The sequence below is a fragment of the Periophthalmus magnuspinnatus genome, chromosome 20 (genome assembly GCF_009829125.3).
Source record: "Periophthalmus magnuspinnatus isolate fPerMag1 chromosome 20, fPerMag1.2.pri, whole genome shotgun sequence".
NCBI lineage: Eukaryota > Metazoa > Chordata > Actinopteri > Gobiiformes > Gobiidae > Periophthalmus > Periophthalmus magnuspinnatus.
The window spans coordinates 7,649,590-7,667,944 of NC_047145.1; the positions used below are offsets into that span (position 1 = coordinate 7,649,590).

Sequence of the window (18,355 nt, forward strand, 5' to 3'; positions counted from 1 at the left end):
TGTTCATATTGTCTAGTAATAACTGCACATTCCTTTATTCCATATAACTCCCCTCCTTTTTAATCATCAAACACACGGCCTGTACTTATCTTTATTCAGATTTAACAGTTTTATGTCACACTGTTGTAGATGAGGTAAACCAGTACGAACATTTGAACGTATATGGCGCAGCGGACTCCATTTTCTTCTGTTTCTTGCGTAGTCGCGGTGCATGATGGGATATAGAAGTGCGTGAAGTGTGCACGCATGCACGCTTCAGTTACGTCCGATCTCCATGGCAACGATGGAAAGGGAAGGGCAGGTTTGTCGGGCGCATTCAGTAGGGTGCGTTGAAATGGGACAGCCCTTGTCGCACCGGAAATTACGTAACTGCCCTTCGATGCACACTTCAAATGGTGATTCTAGGGACAGTTTGGCGAATTGGGACACGGCCCTCAATGCCATGCTGTCGAAATGAACCAGTCCTTGTTGCGCCGCAAGTGCCCGTCGACGAACACTTAATTTTTTTAATTAAGGCACTTTGGTGATTTGGGAAACGAGTGGATGTAGAAATGTGTGCATAATGGCGCATTTTACGCACTGTTGTTTTGCGTTTTAAACATGACGAAACGGACAAAACAAAGGGAGTACGTGATCGAGGACACTGTGGATGAAGTTAAACTAGAGGCATCTCAGACCCGGAGCGGTTCATGGCAAAGAGTAAAGATCCAACAGTGGACTCAGGAGTAAAGGACCTTATTTTTTGATGGATTGGATGCTGTTCTCGATCGGTAAGTGTGGTTTATTCTGCTATTGACTTAATTGTAGGTAAAATATACCGTGTATAATCGTTAGCTTTGCTTCTGTGCACATAGTGCGCATTCGGACCGTGCGCTCTGGCACATTTGTGTTCAGCTGTATGAATTAGACTTAATTTGTCTATTGTTTAAAAGGTGTTGTTTTATTCTGCAGTTTGCATTATTGTAGGTAAAAATATAAGATGTGCACACATTAGCGTCTCATCTGTGCGCACGGGTGAGGCGCGCACTGGTACGTTCCTGTGGAGAATTACGGATTAGACTTTGTTTATTGTTGATATCTGACAGAATATAGTTCAAACATAGATAAGCACAGAAGCTACAAGTGTCATTGCTATGTCAGAGTGGGCAAACACAAGAACTAACATCTAAACGTTGTATTGGAACTGGAAACATGAGGCAGTGTGGTAGCGATTATAATCGTGCGCGATGATCGCGATTATAAAAAAATGCCACGAACGATTAATTGCGGACCTTTTTATCGCAATTAACGATATTATCGTATATCGTCCCATCCCTAATCACAACAGACCCTGGGTTGCAGACAGAGGACACATACAAGTTTCTCCTTCTCAGTGTATGGACAGGCTTCATGTGAAAGCTCAGAACTTCCAGAATTCACTCACTGAGCTGCAGAGGCTGCACTAGCTCTGAGTAATGATTGTCTGCAGGTGCTGGGGTTTAGGTAGAGATGATTCAGATCAGAGAGAGTCATTTTAGGTTTACACCAACTCTATTTCATGGGGGCTCATTCTGCTTTCTGATTGGATAATCGTCTTGAGAACTAAAACAAATGATTTTAATAAACAAAATGTGGCCATTATGTCCATAGTTTTTTCTAAATAAGAATAAATCAGCATTACAATTGTTACATATATGAGATATTTGACTTTTTTACCTTGTAACTGATTGTTTGAAAACTCAAGAAAAAAAAAAAAAAAAGCATTTTCAGGACCCTGTGATCAATATGAGCTTCATGGTCCTGTTTAGGTGTTTAATGTCCAACAAAAATGGTGAGTGTAACCAACTGAAAAAGTGTTGGCTAATGATAGCTATCTTGTGACTCTAATTTTGTGTGAGAGACTTTACAAATTATCTCACCTGTTGCAGTTAAACTACAGCAGCTGTAGTCAGATTGTGTTACATTAAAGCTCAGAATTAAGTCTAACTAAGCCTCAGATAGAGTAGTGCTCACAGTTAGCATTACACCCCCAGATAATGTTGATGGCATCAGCTGCAAAGTATCAATACATATGTTTCCTCTAACAATACACATTCTATTCTTACTACTTCTCATTCTGAAAAAGGTCCTAAACCGTGAGCCACACCCAGAGGAGACTCTTACAGTTCCCCTGGCCCTCGCCCCTGTCCTCGCCCCTGCTCTCGTCCTGCTGCGGTGCCCCCCCTTACACTTGTCAGGTGTTATTTATGAGTGCAGGGGAGTTTGCTGCATGCCTGGCACACCTGCTGGTCCCGGAGAACCCGAGCCAAGGCAGCTGCCGCTTAGGGACAGAGACATACAGACAAGACTTCTGTAAAGGACAAGAGACAATGGACAGTCCAGGAGAGGGAACAGAGGGGGCAGACGAGTGTCCTCCTGCCTGTCCCTCTGTTTCCGGACACTCGGGGGAGGGGGCTCTGCTCAGGACTAGAGAATCAAGGTTAAGGTGTAACTTTAGTGCGATCATCCCAAAAGTGTTTATTTGTGTTGGCTGCATTGAAAGGAATCATGGGTATTATAGTTCCCTTTCCTAACAATACTGTTAAAATGGACTTTTCATACTATAATATCACAACTAGTGTTGCCATGGCACATTTCAAACTTGATTTGAATACTAAGGAAAACACACAACCGATATGTGTTATTTATAGCTGATACAGACTGAGACCAGAGGAACAACAAGGAGCCAACAAGCTCTGCCGATATTTTTGGGTCGATAGGTAGGGCCGATTTTGGTCATTTTCCTCCAATGATCTCATTAGAATTCACTATGAACTCAGCCTTGTTTTTCTACAAACTCTGTAGAGAGCAGTGTAGTCACATTTTTGCAGTACCCTCTTCAGTTTTAAGTGTTCAAATAAAGCTTTATGCATATATTTTTCATGCATATTTAGGCAGCTGTTTGATCTAAAGAAAATATTAGCTTCTGCTGGAGATTTAAGGCCGATAGCTAATACACTTAAAGTGCACATATTGGCTCAATATATTGGCCAACTGATATACTGGACTGTAATTTTCTACACAAAACAGCAGTTTCTTTAGAATTTCCACGTGGTCTCTAGTTTGGGTCACTGCCTTATGTCCCGTTCCTGTCCCCTGCTTTGTCCCTGTCACTGCTGTCTCTGAGGACGTGGGATGACATCAGACTGGAGTAACGCACTATGTGTTTGTGCTTTGGCCTGACTCCAGCCTGTTATGATGGCCGTATTGATTTTCCTCTCCACAGCACACGCGGATGATAATGGCTCTCCTGGGGGCATCCGTATTCACGTGCCCCGCCTAGGCCCCAGTCCCCTTGCTAACGTAGACCTAGCTTATCCCCGCGCGGCTCCGGGACTGAGTGAGGGGGGAAAGGCCTGAGTCACCGTGTTTGTTAGTCACCGCGAGAGACGCCGCTATGTCAACACGCATAAACATCCTGGCAGGATTAATGAGAGCGGAGCAGTGGGGGGCAGTGGAGGGTGCTGGGGGCAGTGGAGGGCGGAGGGTACGCGGCGCCCCATTTAACCTGTGGGTCCTCCTCTTGACCTCTTCTAGTCAAACACCCACACACATGTACACTTACAGCAGTTACAGTGTGAGTGTTACGTAAAGCGCCTACATCAATTATACAATGCTAGCTATATTATTCAGGATATAGTTCAGCTTAGTCACAGAGCTAACACGACAGAATGCTAATTTCAACCCATATATGTAGGAAATGTTCTCAGTTGGGTCTTTTGTTGTTGTCTCCCTTGAATCATGCTTCCTTAGACAATCACAACTGGGTCTGAACAATTTTTGGAGAAATATCGAACTGCGTTTTCGATTCACTTAATCTTGCAGCCCTAATCACAACTCATCTAAAACAGACTTAACTCATTTATCAACAAGCAGATCAAACAGTATAAATGATAAAAGTTGCTTTCTACCTGCAAGACATGCTTTACAGTGAAGGCAATGTGAGCCGCAACAATCGATTGAAGTGATTGAACCGAATTGCGAGGTGCCACCCATAACTGAAGGTATGGATTGAAACTACTACCTGGAAAAAGACTGCATCACCTTCTGACATCAGCAGGTAGAACACAGCTTTTGAGTATGTAAGAGGGAGATTGTCTGAAAAAGCAGGACTACTCAAATACATGGAACAAAACACAGCTCTTTTTCTTTTTTTTTTCTTTTTTTTTAACGAGGGAACAACAAATAAACATAAAATATAATACGCCTATAAAATACAGCTACTCTTATTAGGAACTCCTTTAAACCTGCGCTAAAACACATATTGTTAAAGGCGCTGTACCTGATTTTTACTGTCTTGAATCTAATCTGGAAAACAGCGCTATTTCATTTTAAACAGTTTGCAGTGGTCTGAAGTTATTCATCACATTCCTAACCTATTCCTAGCATTTTAATTATTTGCAGAGAAGAGTGCATTTCACAACTTTCAGACTTTTGCAATCATAGTAAAGCTAACAATAACTAGCATGCTAACAGCCCACGCTTTGGTTTGCAGAGTCTGTAAAACGCTTTATAATTAGATGCAGACGTCTCAAAGTGGTCTCATTTTGACCCTAAGAGCTGCTTTAATAATATACTGGGGAAAAACAGGTGTTAGATTATTACATGGAAAATTGACGCTTAAGCTAATACGCAAGTAGGCTCTTCTTGCAAAAAATATTGGAGTTGATTATCCACTGAGATTACATCATGTCTCCTCTTTGTCCACTCCCCTGACCCCTGTCCTCCTGTCCCCTCCTCACAGGTGTCCACGCCGTACCTTGTTTAAATTGGCTGGTCTGTTGCCATGCAGGTTTAATCATGTGTTTGTCCCTGTCTCCGGCCTGGTCCTCGGTGGGACGTTTAATGAAAAAGTCTGGGGGGACAAAAGCAGAGGGCAGTGCAGCGAGGGGCTCTGTTTGGGCTGAGAACTCATCAGCGCTCTCTCCCACCACCACCACCACCACTTTCACTAAGTACACAATGACATCACTGTTAGCCTTATAGAAAAGTAGGAATAACAATATTATATATACACAACTGCAACTGTCAATCATGATATTTATGACACTGTGAGGAAGCTAATGGGACTTATATCACATTAACAAAACAATGCATTTTTTAAGTTAAGTTGAAGCTAATGTCCTACTTGTAAAACTTTTCGATACTGCTAATTGCCAAAAATGAATAGACTTACTCTTGATTTATTTTGTTAACCAGTATTTTTTTAAATGTGAGCTAGAGACTGAAATAACTTTTGAAAGACATTTTTACTAATTATAGCTCTAACGTGCTATCAGATTGTGTTTCAGTTTTCTGGCAGATCATGTTTTTTTTAATTTTTAAAGCTCCACCATGCAACTTTAACCCCTAAAATATACTAAAATAAAAGGATGTTATCATTTGTTTGTTTTGTCCTTCTGTTCTTTTGGTTAAAATCTTCCATTCTGTATGCCATCAAACTTATCAATCTCCATGACATCTTTGAAAATGGTGTTAAATATGATCCTTTATAGCTATTTTTATTATGTCCTTAGACTAATATTGAACATGCTTGTTGAACAATGCTGGCTACTTCTGTTGTGACAAACTCTGTAAGAACGTCGCACTTGCCTTGTCGGCTGTTTGACCACAACACTTCATATTTTGACAAAGCACGCCGCGATGCTAGCTCCAGCGCTAATCACTGGTGTTATGAAGCCAGCCAGTGGTACAAAACAAACTAACATGGGCGATAATGACCGGTGCAGCGTCGCCGTCAATGAAAGCCCACGCTCCGCTGCCCCGCTCTTGGGTAATGGGAGGGACGGGGGGGGAGAGGGGAGGGGGGAGGGCACTGATTTACCAAAACACACCAGGTCCGCGCCATGTTGTGACTATAAACTACAATACTCAAAGGGCACAGGTGGGCCCACAGAGGTCAGAGGTCACACACTGCCTCGCAATATTTTCACTGTACTGCTATGGTAAGAGGAGTGGTTGGAGTAGCATGACAACAGATTTAATATTATATGCATGTAGATTTTGAATGGTCACAGTTACCAGAGATTTAAATTATTTAAGTAATATGATTTCCTGTTTAGTAATGTATAAATGCTGCTAACGCTTTAGTTTAGACCTCCACGATCTGAAATGCATGGGATTCTTGGATTAGTATGGCATTGTTGGTATTCTGTACTGGGCGTAGTTCAAAATGTGACCTTTGAAGAGAATTTTACATAAATAGAAATCGAATCAGAGAAAAAAACTCTATTATATTTAACTAAAATCGTTAAACGGTAGTAGTGTAATACAAGTTTTTAAGTAAATTATGTGAAACTACCCAAAACAGGACCCATTAAACTAAGCCAAAGTGTGTAAAATGTGTCAGATGGTACCTATTACTACATTATATAGTGTAATTGCAATTTAGATACTGTATTTGTTAAAACTGCAGTAATCTTAATAGTTTGCTAAAAGTTCACACGGCAGTCCCTGTTCTATCTGGAGATGTAACTGTTGTGAGCTGACAGAGGTGGCTGCTTCATGTCTTCCTCACTCTTTTGGGAGGGGGTGAGTAAGAGAGGGAGGGGGAGCAGCACATTTAGTGGTTGTGGAGGTGCTCGAGTGGGGGGCACACTGGTCTCCGGGGCGACGCTTGTGCTAGTTCAGCTCTGTGCTTAGTGCGCCTCCCACTGCACAGCCCTGTCCCTGTGTTACCCCCTGCCCCCGTAACCCTGCCACCCCCCGCCCCCGGGCTCCTTTCCGCTGCCCTGCCTGTGATCGCTGCGTTAGCCCTGTGCGGCGCTGGCGGTTAAGGCCTCACCGCATTGTCCTGTGGGGCAGATGGAGCGCTCACGGTCAGGGGGACTCCGGCCTGCTGTGCCAAATGAAGCCTGCAGCGCGACATTAGCCACAGCACACTGGACAGCGCGCTAACAGAGCTAACGGCCGGGGCCATGGTGTAGCCTCGTATCAGGGCCTGTGTTCAGAGGAGCTGCCGGAGCCTTGAGGACGTGGAGGCGGTGTGAGAGAGGGATTTGATGAATTCTGTGAGCGTTCCACAGATTCCTCCCTCGCTGGGACCTTTGGGAAAAGAATGGGTCATATGCAAATGGCGTGCCCAGTATGGAGGAGCCGGTTCCCACAAGCGCGGTGTGAAAGGGCCCTCCCTCCCCATGCCGGGCGCCTCAATGGGCCTTTTCTTCCGCCGCTGCAGAGGATGAGGTAGAGCAGGCCAACTGCAAAGGTAACTAGGCTCTTTCTCACTAAAGCCCGGCCACACAATGCTGTATTTAAGCATTCAGCCTCACAAGCCCCAATAAAGCACATCCCTGCGCAGTTAAGGGGGTTACTGAAACTGACTCGGGCTTTAACTGCACCTTTTTATAGGCTAATGTCCCCTGCCTCCATGGGAGCTAATCATTAAGCTGCTTTAGCCCAGCTCGTACATCACATCATTTGAATTCTGCCCCATGGCCGCACCAGGACACAAACCCTGCATATTTAGGCTGAGTTCTTCTCTCAAACAGAAAACACTCTGTTCCACCTTGTGATGTCATGCGGTAATAAGGAAAGTGCTCCACTGTGTTTTAAACTCCATACACCTTCACTAGAATCATATGGATAATTTCACCCCTGGAATTGTCAATCTATACTGAACAAAAGGTAAAAGTTAGATTTTAACTTGAAAATTATTGACATCACACAGTGGAACAGAGCATTCTGAGCTTTGGAGATGTAGACAGACTAATAATAAAGGATTACTCAAACATGTGTGAATGAAACAAAATACAACTCCAGGTACTGTATGTTTTTGAGGAGGTAATAACATGGCTTAAAGCTCACAAGCTCACTCTAATAACAATTTAACAACAACAAATGTTTCTCTGACACTCGTAGTCAGTTCATACACTATTCAACATGAAACTTAAACAGAACTCAAAAAACAGCCCAGACCCTTGCCAAGGCATCGTGTACCTCTCCATTAAAAAGGCCCAAGCTGATCATTGACCATTAGTAATGACTGAATCTAAATTTCAATTAAAATGTGATTTAATTGCACAGCCAACTTTCAATTTCAGATGGTTGACCTTTGACCCGTGAGAGCTGAAAATAATCCTAAACCTTAATCACATTTAAACTTCTGGTCTATAATCACAGATGGGTAGTACTCACTTACAGTTACTTGAGAAACTAAATAAATTGTACTTTTCTAGCAGTATACATTCACATTGTTACATTGCGACACTTACTCTTTAAGATACTCTTTTCTGTAGTAGTTTTCCCAAATACTTTTTTACTTCACTTGAGTTATTTGTTGGACTGTTACTTTGTACTTTTACTTGAGTAATATTATTTTGAAGTAACGTTACTCTCACTTGAGTAAACATTTTGGCTACTCTACCCACCTCTGTATGTAATGAAATTTTATGGAAAACCCAACCATTACTTGTGGAGTCATCTTCCACTGAGCAAACCAAGCCAAACAAGTCAACCGCCACCATGTAAACTTGGGCTTTTGTTGTTGGTTTTGCCGCTTCACTGTCGCACCTCTCCAGTATTTGGCACCTACCCTCCAAGTGCCTCTCCCCGATACGGCGCAGAGCAGCTGGCATGTGTACGCTATAGCCTCTTCATCTGCCTCCCTTCACTTGTCACCTGTTGTAAATCTCTTCTTTTGGTCACCTCTCCTCTACCCCAATCTGTCCATCCGACCATCCGACCATCCGACCATCCTCCGCCCCACCCCACCCCCTCTCTGGACTCTACAGGGGCACTCTACCCACGGGAGGAGGGGAGGGAGGGGGGCCGGAGTGAGAGAAAAGACGAGCCACCGTGGCCCCTCCCCTATTCTTCCTCATTGAACAGGCTTAAACACAAACACAATTGGACACGCTGGAGGACGCACAATGGGACGGGAGCACGGGGGGAAAGTGAAGTCATACTCTGAGACACGCATGGGTGCCCAGGTCAGGGGGCAATCTGACAGCGGTTATAGCTAAGTCTGTTGCGATAAACAATTTTGAAGTGCGGTATATGAGTGCTAATAAAGTTCGGGAAAGAATGTCAAAAAATGGTCGTTGCCATGGAAATCAGCCATGTTTGTGGTTTGTGGTACGCTCATAGAGATGCATTAGCACAAAACACAGTTAAAAAGTTTAGTAAATAGAGTCTTAAATCCTATGAGGCGTGATGTCACAATCTCAAGCTCTATAGTCAAGATTATTTATGTCACGGACAGTCCCCCCAAAGAAGTTCTAAATGTTAAAGGTTTAGTATGTAACTTTCTTTTATACTTCTATACTTCGACAGGTTTTATGGAAGATTATAGCCAAACGAACAGCAGCAATAACAAGACTCAGGTTTGTGGAGATGCAAGCCCATTCACTCTCTGTGGTTTTAAATATTGTTAAAAATGAGATACAATACATAAATGGAAGAAGGAAACACTTTTGTTCAGTACTTCTATCTATAATCAGTCATCGGCAAAAGTATCGAAAATTACATACTAATAGAAACTAGATACTCATTTGAGCAGGTACAAATACTAGAGCTGTGTCAGAATAAGTATAAGACACATAGACTAGTATACGCCCATGGACCACTATGGGAAGTACCTGGACGACTGAGGGATTACAAATATATATAAGAAAGTACTACAGTTTAATGCTCTATTGTCATTCTGTTGTCTAAATAGAATTATAATCCTGGTATCAGAATCAGTATCTAGTCTATTCCTTAATATCGAAATCAAGGTTAAAATTTTAGTATCAACTTTCAGTCAATCAGTCAACCTGTACTACTCAAATGTTATAGTAAAAAAATATATTGTTCCAGCTTTCTTAACGATAAGTTGATACAGCAATTATCGTGGACCTAGTCATACTCTGCCTCCAATCAGGGTGCATTATAAGGGAGCCCGTTTTTGGCCGGATGGGTGGTAGAAGTAGGAGGGTGTTTTCGCAGTTCCTCTGAGCCTGGCTGGCACTTGACTGGGTTTGGTGAAAAGCTGTTGTTGAGATAAATGAAAAGTTTCCTCTCTGGCTCGGCACAACAGGGCCAGGCATTTAAATGTAAACAGATGGTTTTAAAGCAGCGCCGTGGCATGTCCCCGCCTCCTCCCAGGCTCCCACTGCAAAGCAAAACACAGCGGTCCATGTATATGTCACTGCGGTGTTTGTCAACCGCGTCACATGGCACATCGGGAGTGGGATTGTTCTGCGCACAAGAGCTTTCAAAACAACTCAAGATATTGGGGTTAGTTTTATATAACGAATCTATTTAAAAGTATGTCATCGCAGTGTCTCCCATAGATTTAGTTAAGATTATGGAGGCACAAATGATTTTTATTCGAAGAAATGCAATCTTGTTCAATATGTGGAGAGTAAACGCCACTTACAGTCTAATTTTATAGTGTATAGTTTATTTTAGACTATGGAGTACAATTTTAGACCATGAGGGGGCCATAGTCTCCTGTATTAATGATCTGCAATGTCCAGGTATGATCCACAGCAAAAGGAAAAAAATCTAAATCAGAGCTAGATTTTGCTGCTTTGCCAAATGTTTCAGTTGTGTAACAAATAATGGATATGACTCAAGAAATGAATATATCGCAACAACAAAAAGCTCTTTACACAGCAGAAACCCAGCGTGTTTTCAAAGACTAAATGTGAGAAAAAGCTTTTTTAAAAACTTTGTATGAAGATTGTAAAAGCTCTTTAGTCTGGTTTCCTCTTGGTATAGTCTGTGGTTGTGACTAGTAAATATATTTTTCTACAGATTTTTTAAAATTTATTGTATCATAAGAAAATTTGCATTTGTGAACTGGACAAAAGTTTTAACAGTGAAGTCATTTCGCCGCCCATACAAGTGGCTTCAGTACAGTAAATTTAGTGTGTCAAAAAGTATTTATCGCAATAATAATCATGGTTATCAAATAGAGCATCTTTAGAAATGAGTAAGACAAGTGCGTAAGAAAAGTTGAAAGATAGTTAACTTTGAAAAACTGAGGCAAGAATTTAGCTTTAATGTTGTAAAACTTGATGTTATCATAAAAAAAGTGATATAACATGTAATAACACTATAAAAATGCAGTATTTGTTCACTAATCTAGTCAATTATCTCTCAATATTAGATGCAGACATTGGTGAACAAAGCTTTTATTAAACACTGTGATATTTGTTTGACTTGAACTATGACTTCATCTCCTCATCATCATTTTTGGTTGTTTGTTTTGACAGGTCAAAGTTGGGGACGTGTGCAAAGTACCAAATCACTGCAACACACAATCTTTATACGGTTTAAAATGTAATGGGATAATTAGAAGGAGCAGTAGTTGCAAACCCTGACTTTGTTAACTCTGTTTAAAACCTCAAATTAAACCACAGCATGTAGCAGGCTTCACTGTTTCCAACGTGGATGACTCTGGTGCACTTCACTAAGTCCACTTTTACCAGGCCTATAAACATGCTCTTTAACATGGTGAGTGTACGCTGACTGCCAAACCCGCACCCAATCTCCACACGGGAGACACATGCGTCACCCTGACTCAACACTACACAAGGGCTCAAAAATATCCAATTGCAATTTTTTTGACAAACATTGTTATTAGCAATTTATGTTATTTTAAAAAAAAAAATCCCATTTCAGAACATGTTTGTGCAGATCTGAATTAGTTTTGATATAAAACTACAGCCTTTGACGATTTAGCTAATTGCGTCCATTTAAACTGCAATATCAGTTTGACTTCGATCAATCTTGTAGCCCTGCTTAAAGGTACAGTATGTAACTTTCTGGAGGTGGCAAGTCACCTGCATGATTCAAATGGAAATAGAAAGTAAAACTATATTTTGGAATATTATCCATTGAAATAAATAGGTTTTATGCCATACAAGGAACAACATTTCCATGGAAACAAGCAGGAAGAGGCCCTCCTCCAGGCCAAATAAGAGTCAGGTTTGTGGAGATGCAAGCCCGCTCACAGTAAGGACTCATGTTTTACAAAGCTTTTCACTACAATAAAAACAACTAGAATGAAAAAACTTACATTTATTTTAGTCTATTTTGGGTAAAAAGTTACAGACTGTGGCTTTAAAGTGACTTGTTCTCATCAGGTACACCCAAAGTTGTCCTCACGCTGTTTATTTTGGCCGAGAATGTTAAAGCGGCGTGCATTCCTGTATTCCCAAATTGCTGTGTTGGATTACCATGGCTGCGGAGGAGTGGGGGAGCGGGCGGGAGGGGGAGTGGGCCAAAGGGGAGGGGAGTAGGGGGGGCACAGTGTCCCAGAGTATCCCAGCGATTGCAAACACCTGTCGTCCGGCGGGCTGTTAACACCTCCCTGTTTACAGCGTGGAATGGAGCGCGCCCAGTCCCCGGCTCTGCTTTCCCGAGCGCACCGCCCACTCACCACATAGAGGAACTTTAAGAAGAATCATAAGATGTAACAGAAAATATTATACTCTGACACATGACTGAGAACTTACAGTACATTGATACTATACACTAGCAGTCAAAACTGTAGACACACCTTCTCACGTAATGTTTTTTTGTCTTTATTTTAACTTTCTTTGTTGACAGCGCCACAAACTCTTGGCCTTCTCTCAATGAGCTTCATTTCTTGAGTTATTTTGAGTTTATCTTTTGTTTCATTCATAGTTTACTCTTACTTGAGTACAGTTTGTGGCTACTCTACCCACCTCTGACTGACAATCCCACTACTACAGAAAGGTTAGTATTATGTAATAGCATAGTGAATGTACAACTTTAACATGAGTTGAAGTTTGAGTATTGTGTGTTGAATTTAAGCTACTTGTAAGCCATTATGCAATACATATAGCCAACAACTAAGCCAGGCTACATCCACAAGTCTACTGCCATTACCGATTTATCTATGGGTTGGAATGATGAGAAAGGACCACTGTTGCCATAGTGATTAACATAAAAAAACTAAATTATATCTTTTGAAACATGCCCAAAATACTGTTCTTTTTGTGTAATACAAAGAGATGTAACAAACAAAAACTATACTATAATTTAAAAAAATCTACCACGAAAACATTACAAAACTTAGTAAAACTTTTGACAAAACATTTTATTTCAACAGCTTAATCCGTGTTGGAATCCACATCTTAGAATAAAGAACAAACTAGCCACAACACTTTCTCCCAACATTTGCATGATCCCTTACAAAAGTGAGGAAACGTAACCCTAAACGCAGCCAAACCCAATGCAAATGAGCAGCGCGCATCTGTCAGGACGTGGGAAGTCACTTTAAATATCAATACCAGCGGGTCATTAGTACGAAATCGCAAAGAAACCCCGTCAAAAGTGCTCAGAGCGTGACAGCAGGACCGTTATCTAAGGTGTGTCCTCTTCGCATTCTCCAGAGCGCAGCGCACGGGGTGAGGTAACAGCGCGATCGACCGAAAAGCCCCTCCGTCAGGTTGGCTAAGCACATTTACGCAGCGCCACGGCAACAGAAAAGTCCGCCTGCTCACACAGTCCTCCCACGAATTCTTGTTTTGAGCAACACTCCTGAACAACATCTCTGGCACCGCTGAGCAACAAGCAAAATCTAAACATGGGACTTTGTAAAAGAGCTGTGTAAAGAAGAAAGAGGGAGAGGTGGAGAGATAGAAAGACCGGCTAACAATCACAAGACAACGAGCGAGGGGAGTCCAAGCATGCACCACGGAGCGTCTAAGCCCTGTCCTGCCCTGTCCTGTCCTCTCCCCCAGTCCCGGAGACAGGAGGAGTCCCCCCGACAGAGTGCACACGCTTGGCCAGGATCCGCTCTCCTTATACGGGCTGCGCTCCCTCGTCCTCCGGAACCTCACTTGCCCCATCCGTGTTTTATCAGGCGTTCTGTCCTGATCCACAGATTTCCGACGTCGCTTTAGGTCTAAACCCCACTCCTAAACCCTGCGCGTGTGGAGCCAAACACAAACAAAACGCGATAATAACTTTGGAGCAGAAAAACTGGATGCGTAAAGAGCGAATCGAAGCTTGCCTTGTTGTTAATTTAATCTTATCCACGTTATAAGCAGCGTTTCCTTCAATAAATGACATACAAATGACATTTCTGAGAGCGTGTGTAAAGCACTAACAGTGTTTAAAGCTACCTGCCACGAGTGTCCAACAAGAATAGCCTTTAGCCCCTGCGTAAAGCACAAACAAGCGTGCTGTCCAATCAACAAAACGATTCAATCATATCCGCGCGATAAAACAACGTGAGATTCCCTACGTCAAAATGCCAAACGAGGCTCATTCACAGAAAAAAAACAGGACCGAGTTTAAAAGCTGCCCCCAAACTGACCAAAATGTAAATAAATGAGGGGATAAAGTGCGTGGAAGTGGGTGAAGCGGGCAGAGTGAGCAGGACAGCGGGTTATGAGAGTCACGGAGCGGCGCGCTGAGCTAACGGTCCCTCGTGTGTGCAGCGGACCACTAGGCGGAGGGACACGGACCCAGGTATAACCATATAACGGTACACCACACGGGGCTGCCGCTACTTCACCGCACTTCCACTCACTAAAAGCACACTTCCCGGCCGCCAAAGTTCTCCCTGAGCCAGCCAGGCGACCCGACAGTCTCTCCAATCATTCCCCGAGAGAAAAGTGGAGCGTCGAAGTAGTTTTACTCACCGTTGTTCCTCCGCGGGTTCGCCTGCTTTCTCCGCTTACACCTGGGGCCATCCGCCATGATCCTTTCGCTGTGTCTAAATGCTGCCGGAGAGTCACCTCCTCTCGCAGCCCATCTCCCCCTCCTGCGCTGCCCTCCCCTTTACCTCCCCTTCCCTGGCTGCACCTGGTTCACCGCACCGCCAGTAGTGGGCTAGATCCGCACGGAGGAGAGCCGGAGGAGAGTGAGCGGAGAGCGGGGAAGCGGACAGGGCTTTCCCGCTCACGGTACCTGCTCTGTCCCGCTGTGAGGTGTCTCACCGGGCCGGGCCATGCTCTGTGGACCGGACCTGAGCACCTACAACACTTTTCCTAACACACAAACAAAGGTGTAGAGAAGTGAGCGCCTTTTACGCCATGACGTCACGCGCGTACCTCTTACCTCATTTTGTAGTTTTCTGCACAAACAGGAAGTGTAGGCTTGTCTTGGCTAAAAGCGTGGATCTAAAAGTGGCTTTGAGCTGAACTCAGAAAACATTAATGCTATCTTAATAACCTATATTTTGTTTTCTATTCCTTTATCAGGCCTAGCAAAAATAAGTGGCAACATTTATTGGCAGCTAAGTGCAGGTGTGGTTATGCAAAATGTTCTTTTGTTTTGTTTTGTTTTGTTTGTTACATAATTTAAAAAATGATTTATACTATTTTGGAATGATGTTTATATATTTATATCAAAGTATAAAATATGTAAACAATCCATTATAAAGACTTGTGAGAAATGAAAGACTAGGCATGGACGGAATTATGAATAATTTGTTTTTACAAAGGCTAAATAAATAACGAGTAGCCAAAATAGAAACTGCATGTTTGTTAAGGCATGCAATTTAATGTTTTTAGACACATAAATAAAAATACAAAAATACCTGAATGAATGAATGAATATTAATGTTTTCATTTATTTTGACCACAAATGCAAACAAACAAATGTTACAGATGAAGAATAAATCCATAATAATGACTGTACATACAGTGAATATATGTGTATTTAACAATAGTCATCAACTTTAATTGAATATTTAAAACAATACAAAATGTACATTTTCTTCTCAGACTACCTCTACAAAACTGACTTAATCACGGTTATATGTTTTTATACATTTAGACCTAGCTTTTATGTTTAGTTTTAAATGAGAGAATCCCACTTACAATTTACATTGTAGGAGGTTTACAAGTCGATGCATGTGATTGTGCAAGGAAACAGAGGAATGTTCCAGACAGAGAGCGTGTGTCTGTCAGAGAGGTCATGGGATTGTCATCACCGCTGCAATCCTGAGCTGAAGAAAGAGTCCCCTGTTCTCTTCCTCATCACTGCCTCAAGAATAACCAAGAAACCAAATCTCTGTTGACCTAGAATCACCTCGACACTCAGCATGGAGGAGAGGTTCTGATGAGTGTGAGGTGCTTTGAGGAGGTGCTGGAGGAGAGTGAAATGTTCTGAAGCCTGCTGTTCTTGTCACAGCCTCAGCAGCCACTAAAAAACCAAGCCTCTACTGACCTAAAACCACCTCAACAATCACCACGAAGGAGAGGGAGAGGTCTTGAGGAAAGTGAGATGTTCTGAAGAAAGTTGTCTGTTGTTGTCCTCTTCACTGCCGAGAAACAGTGATGGAGGAGAGTGAGATTTTTTGAGGAGATGGTGGAGGAGATTGAGCTGTACTGAGGTGGGGATGGAGAACAGTGAGATGCTCTGAGGAGGTGGTGAAGGAGAGTAAAATGTTCTGAAGAAACAGCTTACTGTTCACCTCCTCACTACATCTGGAACAACCAAGAAATCAGACCTCTGCTGACTTAAAACCACCTCGCCGATCACCATGGAGGGGAGGTTCTGAAGAAAGACATGTTCTGACAAGGCGATAGAGGAGAGTGAGATGTTCTGAAGAAGTGATGGAGGAGAGTAAGTGAGATGTTTTGAGGAGGTGATGGAGAAGAGTGAGATGTTCTGAGGAGAATAGGATGTTCTGAAGAGGTGATGGATGAGAGTTAGATGTTCTGAGGAGGTAATGAAGGAGGGTGAGATGTTCTGAGGAGAGTGGGAGGTTCTGAGGAGGTGATGGAGGAGAGTGAGATGTTCTGAGGAGAGTGGGAGGTTCTGAGGAGGTGATGGAGGAGAGTGAGATGTTCTGAGGAGAGTGGGAGGTTCTGAGGAGGTGATGGAGGAGAGTGAGATGTTCTGAGGTGACAGAGCACAGTGAGATCTACTGAGGAGGTGATAGAGAAGAGTGAGGAGTTCTGAGGAGGGGATGGAGGAGAGTTGGATATTCTGAGGAGATGACAGAAGAGAGTGAGATGTTCTGAGGAGGTGACGAAGAAGAGTGAGATGTTCTAAGGAGGGGATGGTGTAGAATGAGATGTTCTGAGGAGGTGACGATGGAGAGTGAGATGTTCTGAGGAAGTGATGGAGGCGAGTGAAATATTCTGAGGAGGTGACAGAGGAGAGTGAGATGTTCTGACGAGATGATAGATGACAGTGAGGATTTCTGACGAGGGGATGGAGGAGAGTGAGATATTTTGAGGAGGTGATGGAGGAGAGTGAGATGTTCTGAGGAGATGATAGATGACAGTGAGGATTTCTGATGAGGGGATGGAGGAGAGTGAGATATTTTGAGGAGGTGACGGAGGAGAGTGAGATGTTCTGAGGAGGTGATGAAGGAGAGTTGGGTTGTTCTGAGGTGTTTCAACTCAAAACATGCACAAAAGGTTAAATCCTCCAGCTAAGGTATGACTTCTGACCAATTCTAGCTGAGGATCTGGAAATGGGTTCCCCAGGTGTGGCACTGCAACACCTACTGCTCCTGACAGGTCCCCAGTGGCAGTGAAGGATGGGCCAAACACAGGGGACAACTTAACTTAAACCTTTTTGACATGAACATAATCAGTTTTATAATCGTTTCAAATGGCATACCTTAACAAAATTTTACAAAGAACATTTACTAAAACACTTTTATGTGACACTAAACATTTCCACCACAATGAGGGCATGATGGGCTCTGTGACAGCTTGTACCAACAGATTTGTGCTTTGAATAATTCAGGAGCACTCAAGTGGTCCAAGGCTAACGGCAGGCTGCCCAGACACGGAGTCACAGTGCTAGCATACAGACTATTAGCATCACAACATTCCAGACTGGCTCCAGGTGCGCTCTCTAACCAATAACCTTCCTCTCCCGTTTAAGTCGACCAATCAGCGAGCTCCTAAAACCAGCGAACATCAGCAGAGATCAATGATGAGATGTTTAGCTAGCCGCAGTCTGTTTTCCTAGCATGGAAAACTGGAAAATAGTGTTATCCAATGGAAAGTCCAGTGTGTGCCATGTTCCTGGGGTTAAAGTAGCATTAGCATGAAGTCATTTTGCAGACAGTGGAAAACAAAGACTAGCAAAAAGGTGACCACGGCTAATGCTAATGCTGCAGAGTTGAAAGTGATTTATTCTCAAAGGAAAATTACAATCTATGAGAAGCGCGAATGGTTTTCAGGTTAAACACTCCGCTGTCATGTGTGATGTGAATGAATGTAGGGTCAATAGAGTCAATTACAACGCATTGATCTGACTCTTAAATATGGCACACTCGCTCCCAAACCAATACTCATAAACCGGATTATATCTAATGGTCATTCCCTAGTGAGGCATTCAGGTGATAAGACATATCTGTAAAAATAAGCAACATCTGCTAATCCGTTGAAATATGTCGATGGAT

General features: G+C 42.8%; 1 protein-coding gene across 1 annotated transcript in view; it reads right to left on the reverse strand.

Moving 5' to 3' along the window:
• Nucleotides 1-14,972, reverse strand: part of zeb1b (zinc finger E-box binding homeobox 1b) — an 87,228-nt gene extending 72,256 nt beyond the window's left edge. Inside the window, exon 1 of the mRNA XM_033985691.2 lies at nucleotides 14,625-14,972. Within this exon, the coding sequence (XP_033841582.1) occupies nucleotides 14,625-14,682 (58 nt within the window). The 5' untranslated portion in view covers nucleotides 14,683-14,972. The remainder of the gene's footprint in view (nucleotides 1-14,624) is intronic.
• Between the last annotated feature and the right edge of the window lie 3,383 nt (nucleotides 14,973-18,355).